Below are 20517 nucleotides of genomic sequence, written 5' to 3'. Positions count from 1 at the left end.
CAATGTTCTTTAGGTAGCGTTTGTTTTGAGGTACTGAGACAGAGACTGAGAGACTGAGACTCAGTATCGTGTTTGTTAGTTTAGAGACTGGTACTAAAATTTTTGTCTCTGTCTCTAAAATTTTAGTATTTCAGTACCTCCAAAAAGTAGGGACACAGGGGACTGGAATTTTTAGAGATGGAGACTGAAACTTTAATAACATTTTATACCTAAAATACGTTCATTTCAATTAATTAATTCCAATTTTATCCTTTGTGCAAATTAAATTAGAATTTCATTCTTGTTTTAATTCCTGTCTCCCATTTTGCACCAAACAGAATACTGAGATTTATTTCAATCCCTGTTTCTTAGTCTTTGTCTCTTAGTCTCAGTCTTTCCGTCTCTTTCTCTCTTTCTCTCCACCAAACGCTACCTTAGTAACATAATAGACATTCCTACCTCAAGTGTTTGGAACCTGATGGTGTTTAAAAATTCGAGAGTGTGCACCAAAATATCATTGTTCGTTTTTATTGGACATTCCTTTTTTTGTTGGGTCAGGTTTTATTGGGCATTCTTTTTCAGAGCTGTAATAAGTTTGGGCTTCACCGGTGTTCAAACTCATCATATATTGATTAATCTCATCCACAATTTGCAACTTCTCATGCCCCCGCCCCCTGCCTCCATAACATATGACGGGTAACAGGGATCCCGAATCTGCCGGAGACCACAGCGGCCACTACCGAAGTAGTTTTGCTGCCGTTAATTCCAAAACAGCAGACACCCGAATTGGGGATTATTTTAAACTTGTTCGTGTTCACCATGCTAATGTAAATCACTAACCGTTTCCTTCAGCAACTTTAAAGTTCAAAGTTTTTCAATTTTCACAAAATCAAGTTAACTAAACCCTGATTTTATGGTTTTTTAAGGCTTTAGTGCATTCGTCTCGGTGTTTTTGGTTTCCATTCAAACCCCAATTGTAAGTTAGGAATTCTTATTTTCCTTTTAATCTCTGTTTGTAGTGAATGTCAGTGATATACTGATATTTGACTTGAATGGCTTATGTTATAAGACTTGATTATGATTCACTTTCATGTTTTGCAATAGGCATTTCGAAGATTAGGAGCTTCAGTGAATAAATTGTAAGGTTGTTTCAGAAGAGGTGCCTGGGACTCTATCTTCTCTCAAACTTTCTAGCATGGAGCTGAATGATTTGACCCAAAAGCTTGGTAATTTAAGGTAATATTGGAAAACATGCTAAATTCAAAATGCTATTATCATGCATTACCATCATTACATGAATTCAACGAAGTATTTCACATATGGTGTATTGCGTACTGCGTACCCGTCCGCATGCTGGAACGTATTGTGTTTCATGTAACTATATGCATTAGTTTAACAAATGTTTGGTTGTATTATACAAAGGGAATGTACATTTTGTTCCCTGAAATTGCACGAGCAATTTGTTCTCGGAAATGTGACTCCTGTCAATCCCGAGCAAACTTTCGTGTTACAACTGTTAGTGTAGCCCTGATGTAGACAATTAATTACTGCCTTGGCTGTGATTATGCATTACTTGAATGAATGTTTCTTTATACATATAAGCTGAGTTGAACTTTTAAGTTAATATAATTTACATTAACAATGAGGTTGTGTAAATAAGATCTAGTGTATCTTGTTTAAAATTCATGACCAAACTATTAATAATGAGAAATGATTTACCCTCCAAATAGATCATCCTAAACTTCCTCTGAACTATTAAATGAGGGAATACTTGATTGCTTTTTTGATATTTTAAGACATCAAAAGTTTCTACTTTTTCACTATTTTTAGTGTTTAGGTATTTAGGAGTATTTTCAGGATGATATATAATTTCACATTATTATTTTGCTTAATAGAAATCTGACTTAGTCAATGATGAGTTGACTAATCAACTCATCCCCTTTTGGCCCCTGACCTTTTTCATTTTAGACAATCCATCCCCTAACTATAGAAAAATGACAACCTGCCCACTATCCTTCCTTTCATGTTCTTTTTCTATATGGTTGCCAATTATAGCCCGTCAAGTCAGAATGTCTCTGATGATGTTATGCCATTCATTTCTTAGGCATATAAATTCTGGAGTTCACATAGGAAGGAAGGAAGAAAGCAGTATCAGTTCGAGATCCTATCTTAAGAACCCAGCATCATAACACCAGTAATATCGTCGACGTGCATAAGGATGTTGTTTCTGGGATTAAGCTTGGTTGAATAGGAGTCATTGTGTTGATGTATGATCTTTTCATTGTCTTGGATTCTATTGAAATCACAAGCTATCTGTTGAAAAACGAACATCTAGTGCTTTCAAATTTAAAGCTGCCATTGCAAAATAGTAGGAAAAATTGCTCAATCAGGGCCCTAGTCTCTATGTCTAGTGTTGACCCTGAATATCAATCCATTTCTAAAACAGATATTCTATACTTCAATATAGGTTACAAAATGTGAATATTGTGATGACTCTGTTCATTTTTGAAGCTATGAATCTCGATCTGTAAATAAATTTGAATCTTAGGTTTATTGTAATATGTAATTTCATTGAGGCAGAACATGTATCAGTTGACTATATTGGAAAACAATATTTATAGTTTTGCATGCTTCTTTAGCATTTCTGCAGCATCTTTTGCATTTTCTGGTACTGGCATGTTGCACAGTAGAGTTACTCTAGAAGATGATACCAAAGCTTTGTTTCTTGAATTTGACGGATCAATTTTCCACATTCTCACATCCCATACCTGCTACAGAGAAAAATTGTGTTATGGAATGCTTTCTGATTAACCCACAATTATAAAAGAGATCAATAACATTTTATATAAAATGATCATAGTCGTCTTATTTTGGTGACTTATAAGATAAAGCAATTTCATTGTTTTAAGAGTTTGGCTAAGCTGTTCCTTGGAAATATTTGTTAAGAAAACGAAAGGATGATTTTATAGACTAAGAAAACCTCTATACATATATTACATTGGAAGATTATTTTTTTTTTCTTTTTTTTCAATAAGAAATTATCACTTTTGTATTCATAACAAGTGTCCTTATAATACTAGTCAGCAAAATCGTTGTTTTAAATTTTAATTCTAATCCACTACACCTTTGAATTTTGTTTTTTTTTTTTTTTTTCTAATTATGGTGGGCGTATCCGTTGTTTTTTTTCTAACACATGCACAAGACCAAGGAAGGATAAGGATCAAGTTTTAGTGCAGACACCCTGTAATCAAATCAAGCCTCTGAAGTCAGAACTAAATGAGTACTACATGATTTTTAGCCAATGACGTACTTTTTGGAAGAGTTTTGACTATTCAATGTTATATTATTTGATTTAATACAAAAACATACATGATAAAACATAACACGAAGATTGAAGAGTCAGCATCAAAGAAGAAAAAAGTGAAACGGGTAAAGCACCTGAATGGTTTTGCCAAGATTCAAAGGGGTAGCTTGGGCGTGGACCAATTCACCAAGTTCTGCTCGTTTGACATGGTTGATGCTAAGTTGAATTCCAGCTACCCTTTGAAAACCAGAAGCTATGTGTGCTCCCATGCTTGCTAGTGACTCTGCTATCAGTGCTGATACCCCTCCATGAAGCACCTTAAATGGCTGGCCTCATATTCAAATTCGATTCCATAAAATTAAATTCATTTTATTCTTCGTAAATGAAAAAAGAAAAAAAAAAGAAAAAGAAGAAAGAAATTGCAGGTGGGTTATTGTTATTGACCTGGCAGCATTTCTCGGTAACAATGAAACGGCCGGAAATTCTTTGGGGTGTTATATCTTCAAATTCAAACCCAAATAAATGAAGGGGAACGTCCAAAACTGCAGTTTTGGATTTTTCCGATGATGATGATGATGATGATGATGATGATGATGATGAAGCCTTATCCTCCATGAAACAATAACTGGACAAAAATAAAAGCTATTATCTTTCTTTCTTTCTGTTCTATTGTTATCTCTTTTTCCGTAAGAACACAAAAGGCAACCTGAGATGCTTGGTTATAAAACTGGACTTTGAGGATGTGAGGTCTGATTCCGAGGGTATTTTGGCCCACTAAATGGGAATGGAAGTTTGGGTTGGTGAGGAAGCATTTCGATATTGACTTCCTACCTTAATGGTACAAGGCGAAATTGGGAGTCGCAAATGGTCAAAATTTCCATCATCAAACACAACAATAATAATAAACAAGGATAGAAAAGCAATGAACGGCGGCGGTGGCTAACAATAAACTATAATTTAAATGGTATAGTCTTTTTATATTTATTTTAAAATTATAAATTCAAATCTCACTTTTAATATTAAATAAATAAATGAATGGACGGCGGCGGCTTAACCGCGACAGAGTTATGGCCTTATGGGTAGTAACGTTTCTTAATATGCCTAATTACGTAATTAACTATCGAACAAGGACACTACAAGCTGTGTATAGCCGTATAGGTGTCTCGGAAATTTTGGATAAGACGCATAATTGAGACTTTTTTTGACGCAATCAAAAAATTTTTGGATACTTAAATACCTTCAGACACAATTATTATTGGTTTTGACTTATTTAAATAAAAAATCTTTTACATAATTTTTTTATTAAATTTTAAATACGTTTAAGTATTTTGATTTAAAAAAATAAATTATTTATTATTTATATTTTTTTTAAATTAATAATACTTTATTTAAAAAAACATTAAGATATTTTTAATATTTGAAAGTTTTTTTAAAAAAATTTAAAATGATTTTTGTCTATTAAAAAAATATTTTTTAAAAAAATAATTTTTTTTCAAAAGTTAATTCAAACTTATTCTTAAAATTAGTATTTTTTACTTTATTCTACTTTATATTATTGAAATATGCTTGAAAATAATATATATTATTAATTATTAGATAAAAATTTATGTAAAATATTTTATATAATTAAAAACAATAAATTTTTATTTTAATATAAATAAAATATCAAGATACCTATTATAGTTTATTTATAAATTCTTTTATAAAATATATATCGTATTATTGTGTTTTTGTGTCTAACAACTCTTTGAAGTATATATATATATATATCATATTCGTATCACACTAAAAATTTTAAATTTCATCATATCTATCCTAAGGAAATTTTTGGTAAATATTTTTTTTCTTAAGAAAAGTATTATTAATAAAAAGATATTTTATTACTTTCAACTTGAGTTCAAAGTTTTTACTAAGAAATAAAATATTTTTTATTTCAATTAATTTTATATTTAATTAGTAAAATAATGAATTAAAAGGCATATTAATGCTTATTAATCTATTTCCATTAATACATATGTATATATATAGAAGATAAATATTAACCTTCAGTCATGTAAACTGTAAAGTGAATGTTAACTACATTATTATTTCACCCTGAAGTAAAGAAATGTGTCATTTTCATTTAGGCTACTATTCTATGAACAGAAAAAAGGATCATTTATTATTGTTGTTGTTATTGTTCTTGAATAAAAATTAATATAAATAATATAAAATATATTTTATTATTGATTAATTTTATTTTATTATTTTAAATTGTGTTAAAAAGTATAGAGTTTATCAACTAATTAACACATTTTTACTTAATTAATTGAGTTTTTCAAATCTTATTTTTGATGAAGTTGTGTGTGAAAAATAATGCTTTTCTATGCTCCTAATTATTAACTTCTTAATCTCTTTTTATGTCATTCGATGCCGTGATGAAATTTTTTTAAATGTTTCGGGGTTAAGGTACATCAACAACCTCAAAGAATCGAAAAGAATTGAACAAAGAAGCAAATTCAAAAAGAAATTCGGAATAGAAGCTATCTGAAAGTTTTTTTTAATGAGATTTTCTCGCCCAAACGAGATTCTCGCACAAATGGCATTTTCTCGCTTAAACAATATTTTCTCGCCCAAACGAGATCCTCACACAAACAAAATTTTCTCGCCTGAAGGAAAAGCTCGCATGCGCGAGGTCAATCCACGTGCCTTGATTAATGAAACATGTGCATCCACGTTTTGGGCTCTCTAAAGGCCCATATCAGCTGTATGTAATGGTATTTGGAAGCCAAGATGACGGGGAAGGGAGGGGGAGCATAGATCTCTCTCTCTCTCTCTCTCTCTCTCTCTCTCTCTCTCTCTCTCTCTCTCTCTCCTTTTAGAGTTTTAGAACTTTGAATTTTAGAGAGTAGATTTTACATTCTTGACTTGAGTTAGAAACTTGAGTCATTAATGTCTAAGTTGATTGATAATTTAGAGATGTTGATTAATCTTATTTTCGTTAACGCTAATCTTTTACTAATTTAATTAGTAAGTTGGTTAGGACTTGTGGATTAGAGTTAATTAAACCTAATTGACTTTCCTCAATTTGTAGAGGTTGGGAAATTGGATTTTGTATAAGATGTCGTTAGTACGTGTTGAGAGATAGATCGGAGACTCGCCGGTCTTGGGTAATGATAAGATCGGATCTTCTTGGAGCGACAGGGGTGGTACTTGCAAAAATACTCTAACGCCCAAGTCAAAATAGATCTAAGAGGTATAGGTGAAGATTAGGAATGTATGACGTACTTGAGGGAGCCTTTAGCTCCCCTTATATAGTTTGAGGTTGTTATCTTATCTTATCTTATTGGCTAAGATAAGAGAAGTATTTGATTTGAATGTTGGTTAGGGGTTTTGAGGTTACCAGACTGGTTTAGACCGTGAGGGAGGCTCAAGCCCGAGCAACCGGGTTGTGGCTTCTCTGATGAGGGACTCGGAGATCAGGTCCGGAACAGTTGCCCCCAGAGCGAGGAAATGTTCTTTGCTCATCCTCATTGCTGGAAGAGTTCGTTTTGCCGCATAGCCGCTGAGGTTGGCAAGGAGGGTAGAGTGCCTGGATTGGCCTTCTTGTCAGGGTCGGGAGTCCGTGATGTGTTTGGCCGTCCCATCACTTGTCCGTTGCATTTTCTGAAGAGGGTTCTGTCATTTGCAATTCCCCAGGCGCCATAATGACGTTTAATGTGAGGAGAATTTTTGGGTTCTCTTTCTTTTCTTATTCTTCATTCTATTTATTTATGAGATGTTTGGGGTTTTCTGGCTTTCTATTTCTTCTTGCCTCTTTGCTGTAACCGCTCATTTCTCTTTTCCTCTGTATTTCTCCATGCCTGTAACTACCTTTTCTTCTTCCATTTTCCTTGCTTGATAGTTTGCCGTATTCCCTCTTTGGAGTTGCTTTGGTTGCATCTGTTGGTGCTCTGGTGGATGTGCTGGTGCTGCATTCAGTTCCTTGCCCCCTTTTTGTTTGTTTTTTTTTCTCGAAAAAATTAGGTTGGTGTTCTTCTGTAGTGTTTTACTTCTTTTTATATTATGCTTTTTGCTTTCTGAATAGGGGTAGTAGGAAAACGAAGAGGTAGGGGTGGGGGAGAGTGCCACTATTTTAATATAGTTTCTTATTTTAATATAGTTTATGTTAAATTAGAGTTTGAATTGGTGAATTGGAGCCTTGGAACAAACTCTTGGTGGCTGAAATCATTGGAGTTGATTGGGAATCTTGAAGCTTGAATTTTGGTGTTTTTGAGCTTAGAGAGGAATCGGCCAAGGTATGATTTTGGTTTCTCATAGTTAAGATATAATGTGTCGTGAAAGCTTAGGCTAGTTGACCATAGGATAAGATGAATATATGAATGATTATGTTTAGTGAATAATAATGATAATTGTCGAATTTGATGTAAATGGGAGTTGAGTTGGTTGCTTGGATTGATTCGTTATGACATGAACATGAAATGTTGATTTTTGGTGTTTGATGTTGAAATTTGTGAAAAATTGTGATTGTAAAAGTTGATTAGATTAGAGGTTTAGGATGTGGTATGTTGTGGAATGAATGGATGGTGTACGAATATGGTTTGGACATGTTTGGAGCTGTTTTGGTTAGGAAATAAGGGTTTTGAAATTGAGAATTTGGAAAACTTGTGGTTTGGTATTTTTGGTAAAGCTTGATTTTTAACTAAATTCGGTGGTTGGTGCATGAAATTATGATTACACTTTTCACAACTCCGCACAACTAACCAGCAAGTGCACTGGGTCGTCCAAGTAATACCTTATGTGAGTAAGGGTCGATCCCACAGAGATTGTCGGCTTGAAGCAAGCTATGGTTATTTTGTAGATCTCAGTTAGGAGATTAATGATAATAGTGGTTATATTTATGAAAATAAATAACATGAAATAAACAGTACTTGTGATTCAGTAATGAGAAGCAGGTTGAGGTTCCGGAGATGCTCTGTCATCTGAATCTCTGCTTTCCTACTGTCTTCTTCTCCAAACACGCATGGCTTCCTTCCATGGTAGGCTGTATGATCCTCTCGGATGAAAATAAATCCATATGCGCTGTCACCGCACGGCTAATCATCTGTCAGTTCCCACTAGCGTTGGAATAGGACCCTTGTCCTTTTGCACACTATTACTGCGCCCAACATTTGCAGGTTTGAAGCTCGTCACAGTCATCCCCTTCCAGATCCTACTCAGAATACCACAGACAAGGTTTAGACTTTCCGGATCTCAAGAATGCTGTCAATTGGTTCTAGCCTCTACCACGAAGGTTCTGATCTCATGGATTAGAGACCCAAGAGATACACACTCAAGCTGTTGCCCAATGACTACGTTGAGCTCAGATAGAACGGGAGTGGTTGTCAGGCACGCGTTCATAGAATTGAGAATAATGATGAGTGTCACGGATCATCATCTTCTCCAGATTGAAGTACGAATGAATATCTTAGAATATAATCAAGCGTGATTGAATAGAAAACCGTAGTAATTGTATTAATCCATTGAAACACAGCAGAGCTCCTCACCCCAACCATGGGGTTTAGAGACTCATGCCGTCAGAAATACAATGTGAAGTGTAAAAATGTCATAAGGTCCTAAATGAATCTCTAAAAGTAGTTTTTATACTAGACTAGTAACCTAGGGTTACAGAAAATGAGTAACTAAGTGCAGAAATCCACTTCTGGGGCCCACTTGGTGTGTGCTTGGGCTGAGCATTGAAGCTTTTTCGTGCTTAGGCTGTTCCTGGAGTTAAGAGTCAGCTTGGTGCCAGTTTGGGCGTCTAACTCCAATTCTGGTGCCAGTTTGGGCGTTTTACGCCAGAATTTTTAGGCAGACTTTGAACGTCAGTTTGGGCCATCAAATCTCGGGCAAAGTGTGGACTATTATATATTGATGGAAAGCCCAAGATGTCTACTTTCCAACGCAATTTAGATCACACCAATTGGGCTTCTGTAGCTCCAGAAAATCTAATTCAAGTGCAGGAGGGTCAGAATCCAATAGCATCTGCAGTCCTTTTTCAGCATCTGAATTAGATTTTTGCTCAGGTCCCTCAATTTCAGCCAGAAAATACCTGAAATCACAGAAAAATACACAAACTCATAGTAAAGTCCAGAAATGTAATTTTTGAATAAAAACTAATAAAAATATAATAAAATTAACTAAAACATACTAAAAACTATGTAAAAATAATGCCAAAAAGGGTATAAATTATCCGCTCATCACAACACCAAACTTAAATTGTTGCTTGTCCTCAAGCAACTAAAAACAAAATAGGATAAAAAGAAGAGAATATACAATAAATCTAAAAAATATCAATGAAAATTAGTTTCAATTAGATGAGCGGGACTTGTAGCCTTTTTGCTTCTGAATAGTTTTGGCATCTCACTTTATCCTTTGAAGTTCAGAATGATTGACATCTATAGGAACTCGGAATTCAGATAGTGTTATTGATTCTCCTAGTTCAGTATGTTGATTCTTGAACACAGCTACTTTATGAGTCTTGGCCGTGACCCTAAGCATTTTGTTTTCCAGTATTACCACTGGATACATAAATGCCACAGACACATAACTGGGTGAACCTTTTCAGATTGTGACTCAGCTTTGCTAAAGTCCCCAGTTAGAGGTGTCCAAAGCTCTTAAGCACACTCTTTTTGCTTTGGATCACGACTTTAACCGCTCAGTCTCAAGCTTTTCACTTGACACCTTCACGCCACAAACACATGGTTAGGGACAGCTTGATTTAGCCGCTTAGGCCAGGATTTTATTCCTTTGGGCCCTCCTATCCGTTAATGCTCAAAGCCTTGGATCCTCTTTTACCCTTGCCTTTTGGTTTAAAGGGCCATTGGCTTTTTCTGCTTGCTTTTTTTTTTCTCTTTTTTTTTCGCCATTTTTTTTCGCAAGCTTTGTATTCACTGCTTTTTCTTGCTTCAAGAATCAATTTTATGATTTTTTCAGATTATCAATAACATTTCTCCTTTTTTATTATTCTTTCAAGAGCCAACAATTTTAACATTCATAAACAACAAATTCAAAAATATGCACTGTTCAAGCATTCATTCAGAAAACAAAAGGTATTGCCACCACATCAAAATAATTTAACTAATTTCAAGATAGCATTCGAAATCATGTACTTCTTGTTCTTTTGCAATTAAAAATATTTTTTCATTTAAGAAAAGTGAAGAATTAATAGGACATTTATAGCTTTAAGGCATAGACACTAGACACTAATGATCATGTAATAAAGACACAAACATAGACAAAACATAAAGCATAGAATTCGAAAAAAAAACAGAAAAATAAGAACAAGGAAGTTAAAGAACGGGTCCACCTTAGTGATGGCGGCTAGTTCTTCCTTTTGAAGATCTTATGGAGTGCTTGAGCTCCTTTATGTCTCTTTCTTGCCTTTGTTGCTTCTCTTCCTAGAGGTTTCTCCGGCCTTAGGTGCCATTAATGGTTATGGAAAACAAGAAGCTGAGCTTTTCCACACCAAACTTAAAAGCTTTGCTCGTCCTCGAGCAAAATAAGATAGAAGGGAGTAGAAGAAGAATGATGCAATTAATTATGAAAACTTATTACTGTATACAAGAAAATTTTAGAAGAGTTGAAAAGAATTTGAAAAGATATGTAAGTTTTGAAAATGTTTTGGAAGGATTTGAAAAGAATTGAAAAAGAATTAAAAAGAATTAGAAAGATTATTAATTTTTGAAAATAGAAATTGAAAGATGAAAGTTTAAAACATGTTTGATGCAAAAAATTATGAATTAAAACATGAAAAATTGAAAAAAAATCGAATTGGAAACAAAATTACCTCCCTTGTGTCATCCTGGCGTTTAACGCCCACCAGACACCCCTTTTTGGCGTTAAACGACAGTCTGTCTGCCAATTCTGGCGTTTAACGCCCAAAATACTGACAGACTGGGCATTAAACGCCCATTCTGCTATCCTTACTGGCGTTTAAATGCCAGTAAGTCTGTCCTCCAGGGTGTACTATTTTTGATTCTGCTTTAATTCTGCAGCTGTTTTTATGACTCCACATGATCATCAACCTAAAGAAAAATATAAAATAACAATGGAAAATGAAATGAAAAAAGTAATTAACATAGATAAATAAGATTGGGTTGCCTCCCAATAAGCGCTTCTTTACTGTCTTTAGCTGGACTTTTACTGAGCTATTAATTTAGTCTCAGTTTTAAGCACTCTTGCTCAACATTGCCTTCAAGATAATGTTTGTCTCTCTGTCCATTAACAATGAACTTTTTGTCAGAGTCAATATCCTAAAGCTCTACATAACCATATGGTGACACACTTGTAATTACATATGGTCCCTTCCACCGGGATTTCAATTTCCCAGGGAACAATCTGAGCCTAGAGTTAAATAGCAGAACCTTCTATTCTGGCTCAAAGACTCTAGATGATAGCTTTTTTCATGCCACCTTTTTGCTTTCTCCTTGTAAATTTTAGCATTTTCGAAAGCATTGATTCTGAACTCTTCCAGCTCATTCAACTGGAGTAATCTTTTCTCTCCAGCTACCTTAGCATCAAGGTTTAGGAACCTGGTTGCCCAGTAGACCTTGTGTTCTAGTTCCACTGGCAGATGACAGGCTTTTCCATACACCAACTGGTATGGAGAGGTCCCTATAGGAGTCTTGAATGCGGTTCTGTATGCCCACAGAGCATCATCCAGACCTCTTGCCCAATCCTTTCTACGGGTACTTACAGTTCGTTCCAGGATTCGTTTTAGTTCTCTATTTGAGACTTCAGCCTGCCCATTTGTATGTGGATGATATGGAGTTGCCACTTTAAGGTTAATTCCATATCGAACCAGAGCAAAGTCAAGCTGTTTATTGTAGAAATGAGTGCCTCCATCATTGATCAGTATCCTAGGGACACCGAACCTGCTGAAGATATGCTTTTGGAGGAACTTCATCACTGTCTTAGTATCATTAGTGGGTGTTACAATTGCCTCTACCCATTTAGATATATAGTCTACTGCCACCAGAATATAAGTGTTTGAGTATGATGGTGGGAAAGGCCCCATGAAGTCAATACCCCATACATCAAACAACTTAATCTCTAAGATCTCTTGCTGAGGCATGGCATAACCGTGAGATAGATTACCAGCTCTCTGGCAACTGTCACAGTTACGTACAAACTCTCGGGAGTCTCTGTAGAGAGTAGGCCAGTAGAAACCACATTGGAGAACCTTGGTGGCTGTCCGCTCACCTCCGAAATGTCCTCCATATTGTGATCCATGGCAATGCCATAGGATCTTCTGTGCCTCTTCTCTAGGTACACATCTACGGATCATTCCGTCTGCACACCTCTTAAAGAGATATGGTTCATCCCACAAGTAGTACTTTACATCAGTAATCAATTTTTTTGTTTGCTGCTTACTGTACTCTTTGGGTATGAATCTTACAGATTTATAGTTTGCAATGTCTGCAAACCATGGTACTTCCTCAATGGCAAAGAGTTGCTCATCCGGGAAGGTTTCAGAGATCTCAGTAGGAGGGAGGGACTCTCCTGCTACTGGTTCTATCCGGGATAGGTGATCAGCTACCTGGTTTTCTGTCCCCTTTCTGTCTCTTATTTCTATATCAAACTCTTGCAGAAGCAACACCCATCTTATGAGCCTGGGTTTTGAATCCTGCTTTGTGAGAAAATATTTTAAAGCAGCATGGTCAGTGTACACAATCACTTTTGATCCTACTAAATAATATCTGAACTTGTCAATGGCGTAAACCACTGTAAGCAACTCCTTTTCTGTGGTTGTGTAGTTCTTCTGTGCATCATTTAAAATATGGCTAGCATAATAAATGACATGCAGAAGCTTGTTATGCCTCTGTCCCAATACTGCACCAATGGCATGGTCAGTGGCATCATACATTAGTTCAAATAGTAATGTCCAGTCTGGTGCATAAATGACTGGTGCTGTGACCAGTTTAGCTTTCAGAGTTTCAAACACTTGCAGACACTCTGTATCAAAGATAAATGGTGTGTCAGCAGCTAGCAGATTGCTCAGAGGTTTTGCGATTTTTGAGAAATCCTTTATAAACCTCCAATAGAATCCTGCATGCCCCAGAAAGCTTCTGATTGCTTTAACATTGGTAGGTGGTGGTAATTTTTCAATTACCTCTACTTTAGCTTGATCCACCTATATTCCCCTGTTCAAAATTTTGTGTCCAAGGACAATTCCTTCAGTCACCATGAAGTGACATTTCTCCCAGTTTAAAACCAGGTTAGTCTCTTGGCACCTTTTCAGGACAAGTGCTAGATGGTCAAGAAAGGAGTTGAATGAGTCTCAAAATATTGAGAAGTCATCCATGAAGACTTCCAGAAATTTCTCTATCATATCAGAGAAGATAGAGAGCATACACCTCTGAAAGGTTGCAGGTGCATTGCACAGACTAAATGGTAACCTTCTGTAGGCAAATACTCCAGAAGGATATGTGAATGCTGTTTTCTCTTGGTCCTGAGGATCTACTGCAATTTGATTGTAGCCTGAATAGCCATCCAAAAAGCAGTAGTATTCATGACCTGCTAGTCTCTCTAGCATCTGGTCTATGAATGGTAAAGGAAAATGATCCTTTTTGGTGGCTATATTGAGTCTTCTGTAGTCAATACACATATGCCACCCTGTAACTATTCTTGTAGGAACCAGTTCATTCTTTTCATTATGAACCACTGTCATGCCTCCCTTCTTGGGGACAACTTGGACAGGGCTCACCCAGGGGCTACCAGAAATAGGATAAATAATCCCAGCCTCTAGTGACTTAGTGACCTCTTTCTGCACCACCTCCTTCATGGCTGGATTTAGCCGCCTCTGTGGTTGAATCACTGGCTTAGCATCATCCTCCAATAGGATCTTGTGCATGCATCTTGCTAGGCTAATGCCCTTAAGATCATTTATGGACCACCCAAGAGCTATCTTGTGTGTCCTTAGCACCTGAATTAGTGCTTTCTCTTCCTGTGGCTTTAAAGCAGAGCTTATGATCACTGGAAAAGTGTCATCTTCTCCCAGAAATGCATATTTCAGGGATGGTGGTAGTGGTTTGAGCTCGGGTTTAGGAGGCTTATCCTCTTCCTGAAGAGTTTTCAGAGGCTTTTCTGTTTCCTCTGGTTCCTCCAGATCAAGCTAAACATCTTTAAAGATGTCCTCTAACTCTGATTTGAGACTCTCAGTCATATTGATCTCTTCCACCAAGGAGTCAATAATATCAACGCTCATGCAGTCATTTGATGTGTTTGGATGCTGCATAGCTTTAACAGCATTTAACTTGAACTCATCCTCATTGACTCTCAGGGTCACTTCTCCTTTTTGGACATCAATGAGAGTTCGTCCAGTTGCTAGGAAGGGTCTTCCTTGAATGAGAGTTGCACTCTTGTGCTCCTCTACTTCCAGCACTACAAAGTCAGTGGGAAAGGCAAATGGCCCAACCTTGACAATCATGTCCTCAATTATGCCTGATGAATATTTAATGGAGCCATCAGCAAGTTGAAGACATATCCGGGTTGGTTTGACCTCTTCAGTCAAGCCAAGCTTTCTGATAGTGGATGCAGGGATTAGGTTGATACTTGCCCCAAGGTCACATAGAGCTGTCTTGGTACAAGTACTCTCTAACGTGCACGTTATCATAAAGCTTCTGGGATCCTTAAGCTTCTCTGGTAAGCTTGTTAGAATGACTACACTGTATTCTTCAGTGAGAAAAACTTTTTCAGTTTCTCTCCAATCCTTCTTATGACTTAAGATCTCTTTCATGAACTTAGCATAAGAGGGTATTTGCTCAAGTGCCTCTGCAAACGGAATCTTTATTTCAAGAGTCCTGAGATAGTCTGCAAAGCGGGCAAATTGTTTATCCTGTTTCGCTTGACGGAGTTTCTGAGGATAAGGCATTTTGGCTTTATATTCTTCAACCTTAGTTGTTGCAGGTTTATTTTCTACAGAGGCAGGTTGAGAAGCCTTCTTGAGGGAGTTATTATCAACACTTGTAGGTGTCTGATCCCTCATTGGCGTTTGAACGCCAGGATAAGGAAATGGATGGGCGTTTAACGCCAGATTCCTACCATTTTCTGGCATTTGAACGCCAGAACTGGACATGGATTGGGCGTTTAACGCTAGATTCCCACCCTTTTCTGGCATTTGAACGCCAGAACTGGACATGGATTGGGCGTTTAACGCCACTTTCTTACCCTTTTCTGGTGTTTGAACGCCATAATCATTCCTCTCTGGGCTCTTACTGTCCTCAGAGGGATTTTGGGCAGTGGGTTGGTCATCCTCTGTCAGTTATTCCTTTCTTGGCTTTCTGCTGCTTTGAGTTGAGACATTCAATGTCTTCCCACTCCTTAATTGAACAGCTTGGCATTCTTCTGTTATCTGTTTAGATAGCTGCTGTCTTGTCTGATCCAATTGTGCTTCCATATTCTGGTTAGCATTTTTAGTGTCTTGGAGCATCTCCTTGAATTTTGCGAATTGTTTTGTTATAATAAGCAGTTGCTGATTGAGTTCAACAACATGTTCTTGAGGACTAAGTTCAGTGGATACTGCTTTAGCCTCTTCCTTCAGGGAGGACTCACTGCTTAAGTACAGATGCTGATTTCTAGCGACTGTATCAATGAGCTCTTGAGCCTCTTCAATTGTCTTTCTCATGTGTATAGATCCACCAATTGAGTGATCTAGAGATATTTGAGCCTTTTCTGTAAGCCCATAGTAAAAGATGTCTAACTGCACCCACTCTGAAAACATTTCAGAGGGGCATTTCCTTAGCATCCCCATGTATCTCTCCCAGGCATTGTAAAGAGATTCATTATCCTCTTGTTTAAAGCCTTGGATATCCAGCCTTAGCTGTGTCATCCTTTTTGGAGGGAAATATTGATTCAGGAATTTGTCTGACAACTGTTTCCATGTTCTTATGCTTGCTGTGGGTTGGTTATTTAACCACCTCTTAGCTTGATCTTTTACAGCAAATGGAAACAATAATAATCTGTAGACATCCTGATCCACTTATTTATCATGTACTGTGTCAGTAATTTGTAAGAAATGTGCTAGAAACTCAGTAGGTTCTTCCTGTGGAAGACCGGAATACTAGCAAGTTTGCTGCACCATGATAATGAGCTGAGGGTTTAGCTCAAAACTGTTGGCTCTTATGGGGAGTATACAGATACTACTCTCATATGCAGCAGTAGTGGAGTTAGCATATGACCCCAGAGTCCTTCTGGACTGTTCATTTCCACTTAGGTCCATGATGGAGAAAAGGAAATTGATGTGGATTGTAAAATAAATTTTTTTATTTAATTTAAGATAACCGAATTAAAAAGAAAATAAGATAAAATAAAATAAAATAAAATAATTGGAAAATAGAAAATAGATTCCAAAAAATAAAAGAAAAGGAAAATAAATAAATAAAAAAATTTTGAATATTGAATTGACTAAATAATTAAAAAGATTTGAAAAATTTTAGATATGACTTTAAAATTTTAAAGATTGAAACTTTCTTAACAAGGAAACACCAAACTTAAAATTTTTCAATCAAAATAATAAAATAGCACAAGTAGTTCAAAAATGATAAAAAAAAGAAAAAGATTTAAAAAGATTTGAGATTAGAAAAGATAAGATAAGTTAGGTAAGAGAAGATAAGGAATTTAAATTAAAAAGTTTTGAAATTTAAATTTTAAAATTGAAAATTAAATTTTGAATTTTGAAATTTGAATTTTGAATTTTGGAAGTTGAAATTTGAAATTTGAAATAAGATAAGATAAGATTTTGAAAAAGATATGATTTTTTTTTTAAAAAAGATTTGAATTTTGAAAATTTTAAAACTAAGATAAGATAAAATAGAAATTTTAAAATAAAAATCTGAAATTCTTATGTAAATTTCTAAAATTAATTTAAAATAAAGGGAAAAGATATTTTTTTTAAATTTAATGAGGAAAGAGAAAAATAATAAAATGACACCAAACTTAGAATTTTTAGATCAAAATAAAGAAAATAAACAAGAAAGCTTTGAATGTCAAGATGAACACCAAGAACACTTTGAAGATCAAGATGAACACCAAGGACAAATTTTAGAAATCTTTAAGAAAATAAAAACACAAAGGACACCAAACTTAAAGCATGAAACTAAACTCAAACAGAAAAACTCAATTATTAGTTTATAAAAAAATTTTCGAAAAATTTTAGAAAAAGAAAATAAGGATTTTAAAAGTTTAACCAAAAACAATAATAGAAGACGCAATTTTAGTGACTCTAAACTAAAAAGAAAAAACTTTTCCTAATCTAAGCAACAAAATAAACCATCAGTTGTCCAAACTCAAATAATCCCTGGCAACGGCGCCAAAAACTTGGTGCACGAAATTGTGATTACACTTTTCACAACTCCGGACAACTAACCAGCAAGTGCACTGGGTCGTCCAAGTAATACCTTACGTGAGTAAGGGTCGATCCTACAGAGATTGTCGGTTTGAAGCAAGCTATGGTTATTTTGTAGATCTCAGTCAGGAGATTAATGATAATAGTGGTTATATTTATGAAAATAAATAACATGAAATAAACAGTACTTGTGCTTCAGTAATGAGAAGCAGGTTGAGGTTCCGGAGATGCTCTGTCATCTGAATCTCTGCTTTTCTACTGTCTTCTTCTCCAAACATGCATGGCTTCCTTCCATGGCAGGCTGTATGATCCTCTCAGATGAAAACAAATCCGTATGCGCTGTCACCGCACGGCTAATCATCTGTCGGTTCCTACTAGCGTTGGAATAGGACCCTTGTCCTTTTGCACACTGTCACTGCGCCCAACATTTGCAGGTTTGAAGCTCGTCACAGTCATCCCCTTTCAGATCCTACTCAGAATACCACAGACAAGGTTTACTTTCCAGGAATTGAGAGTAGGAGGGTCAGAATCCAACAGCATCTGCAGTCCTTTTTGCAGCATCTGAATCAGATTTTTGCTCAGGTCCCTCAATTTCAGCCAGAAAATACCTGAAATCATAGAAAAATACACAAACTCATAGTAAAGTCCAGAAATGTGATTTTTGAATAAAAACTAATAAAAATATAATAAAAATTAACTAAAACATACTAAAAACTATGTAAAAACAATGCCAAAAAGGGTATAAATTATCCGCTCATCAGTGGTCCATAACTTGAGCCTTGGATTTAGGTTTTAAATTAAATTTGTTCCAAATTAAAGATAATTTCAAAAACTTTGAAACGGTATAAATTTTGTAGGAATTGAAGTTTTGTAGAGGAAGTTATGGATGCTGGAAGTTAGGTGCAGAAAACTGAATTTATGGACTTAACAGCTTTTTACCTGCTCTGCGTTGCTTGCGTTTGTGAACACGCTCGCGACGCAGCAATTGGGCTCTGCCAAGAGGTTCTGCGTACGCGGAGGTGTGACGCATACGTAGGATGCCCATTTTCAAAGCCGCGTACGCGACCATATGGCACGTGACGCGGGAAAAGCTTGCTAACCGACAGATGAGACTCACCAGTCATAGGACAGGCATACATCATATGCATATTGTTTGAATTGCTTTCTTGTGCATTAATTAGGAACACCTAAGTGAATTTAGTATGCTTAATTGTTATATTTGCTATCTACAGTACTTATATTCTACCTGTGTTTGTCATTGTCTGCTTGCTTGTCTGTGTGGTTTTGCCGGAGTTGGAGGTTTTGGAGGTAAGTAGATGATGGAGGGTTAGGATAAAGTTTTGGTTAAGTTTAGAACCTTAGAGGACCACCCCATCTATGGTTTTCCGTTTTAAATCTTTAGGTTTTATAATCTGAGTGTCGGAGTTCTAGGAATGCCTCTGACTTTTCTGGGACCTTATATATTATCTATGTGGGCACCTTTACCATACTGAGAACCTCCGGTTCTCAATCCATACATGTTTTTGCTTTCCAGATGCAGGATGTGATGCGCCTCACTGAGCGTGCTGGATTTGCTTTTCTTGGAAGCGAAGATTTATCTTTTTGGGGCTTTTTATATTATGTATTTAGATATATATTTATATATGTGCACTTTCTCTGATTTTTGTATAAGAACATGTTTTATCCCTCCTAGAGGTTAACTTTGGAGAATTAGGATTTGTATTTTGTCTTTTGGTTTACTGTTGGGTTGTATCTATATATTCTAGCCGGCCTTGACTTCGTAGGTTGAGTCTAAAACTTGATTATATTATACGTTGGAACTCTATATTTATATATATGTCTTTTACCTTCCTGTGTAAGCTTTCTATCTTATCGTTTTTTGTGAGCGATGCAAATCTTCGGTTTGTTTTGATCGTACCTTTTTCTTCCAAGGCTCCTAACTATATCATCCTTGCTATATAAGTATGTATTTTATTTTTAGAGGATGTAGCGCCTCACCACCTTTGATTTACGACCTAGGTGTAAAGCTCTGAGTGGTAGGGTATTATAGTGCCCCTGATTTTTAGGTGCTTTTAGGAACGTTAATATAGAATTTGTATGGTCTTCTTACTCTGGGGAGTGGGCTGATGGTGGTGCTCCCTTTAATTTTTAGGTATGGTTTGCTAGGTTATTTGAAGATTCCTTTCATGGTTTTAAGGAAGAATACTTCAAGGTCCGACCTGTTCGGAACATCACCCGTTCTGGCTGACTCTCGAGGAGGAGCACCGTTTTGCCCCATATTGGAATTTCAGTGCCAGTGCATCGTACTTGATGTGGATCACCTATGAGGGTTTGTCCCCGAGAACAAAGATATTGCTGGCATTTTGTGGTGAGTTTTCAAAGATGGACCCTTGAATCCCCGGGATGTTATGGGTGATTCGGTGGTGCGCTGGACTTATATTGGTGTGTTCATTGTTGTCCTCATTTTTTAGTTCCATTTTATTTTTGTTTTTCGGATTCGAAAATTGAAGTTTATTTTTTTCTCCCTTTTATAGTCCAATTGGCCGGCAGTTTGATCACCCTCGCGAGGCTGAAGGCCGCTATGACCCAGGACACCGAGAGCGAAGGTGGTGGTGCTTCCCTATCAATGCCTCAGTCCCAGCCTCAGTCAGATTCCCGGACTGTCTCTCAGGAGATGGTTTCGATCGGAGTAGCCGGTGTTGTTTCGACCGGTGCGGCCGGTGTTGAGGTTGATGAGGAGGTTGTGGTGGTCCCGGCTCCTGAAGCTAGCAAGAAGCGGAGGAAGGTGGTAGAAGGAAGCAGCGGAGAAATCATGGAGGAGGAGGGGCCGGTGCCGTCCGTGATGGACCAGAGTTTTGATGCTTCGGTC

General features: G+C 36.4%; 1 protein-coding gene and 1 long non-coding RNA gene across 2 annotated transcripts; one reads left to right on the top strand and one right to left on the bottom strand.

Moving 5' to 3' along the window:
• The first annotated feature begins 562 nt into the window (after positions 1 to 562).
• On the top strand, positions 563 to 2611 carry LOC107630574 (uncharacterized). The gene is made up of 4 exons (XR_001618328.3): positions 563 to 806; positions 906 to 955; positions 1084 to 1215; positions 2084 to 2611. It is a non-coding gene; the product is annotated as an uncharacterized LOC107630574 (long non-coding RNA).
• On the bottom strand, positions 2315 to 4176 carry LOC107630573 (1,4-dihydroxy-2-naphthoyl-CoA thioesterase 1). Its single transcript, XM_016333763.3, has 3 exons — positions 3728 to 4176; positions 3418 to 3609; positions 2315 to 2747 (listed from the first exon to the last, which is right to left on the bottom strand). The coding sequence occupies exons 1-3, from the start codon at positions 3896 to 3898 to the stop codon at positions 2595 to 2597; spliced, it is 516 nt and encodes a 171-aa protein (XP_016189249.1). The 5' UTR covers positions 3899 to 4176; the 3' UTR covers positions 2315 to 2594.
• Positions 4177 to 20517: the final 16341 nt, after the last annotated feature.

This window comes from Arachis ipaensis, chromosome B3 (assembly GCF_059453495.1).
Source record: "Arachis ipaensis isolate K30076 ecotype BB chromosome B3, ASM5945349v1, whole genome shotgun sequence".
Classification (NCBI taxonomy): Eukaryota; Viridiplantae; Streptophyta; class Magnoliopsida; order Fabales; family Fabaceae; genus Arachis; species Arachis ipaensis.
This window is presented reverse-complemented; position numbering and strand designations above follow the sequence as displayed.

Coding starts and splice junctions, on each gene's coding strand:
- LOC107630573 (XM_016333763.3), bottom strand. CDS start 3,898: ATGGAGGATAAGGCTTCATCATCATCATCATCATCATCATCATCATCA. Junction 3,610..3,727: donor TTACCGAGAAATGCTGCCAG/GTCAATAACAAT, acceptor ATATGAGGCCAG/CCATTTAAGGTGCTTCATGG. Junction 2,748..3,417: donor ATCTTGGCAAAACCATTCAG/GTGCTTTACCCG, acceptor TCTCTGTAGCAG/GTATGGGATGTGAGAATGTG.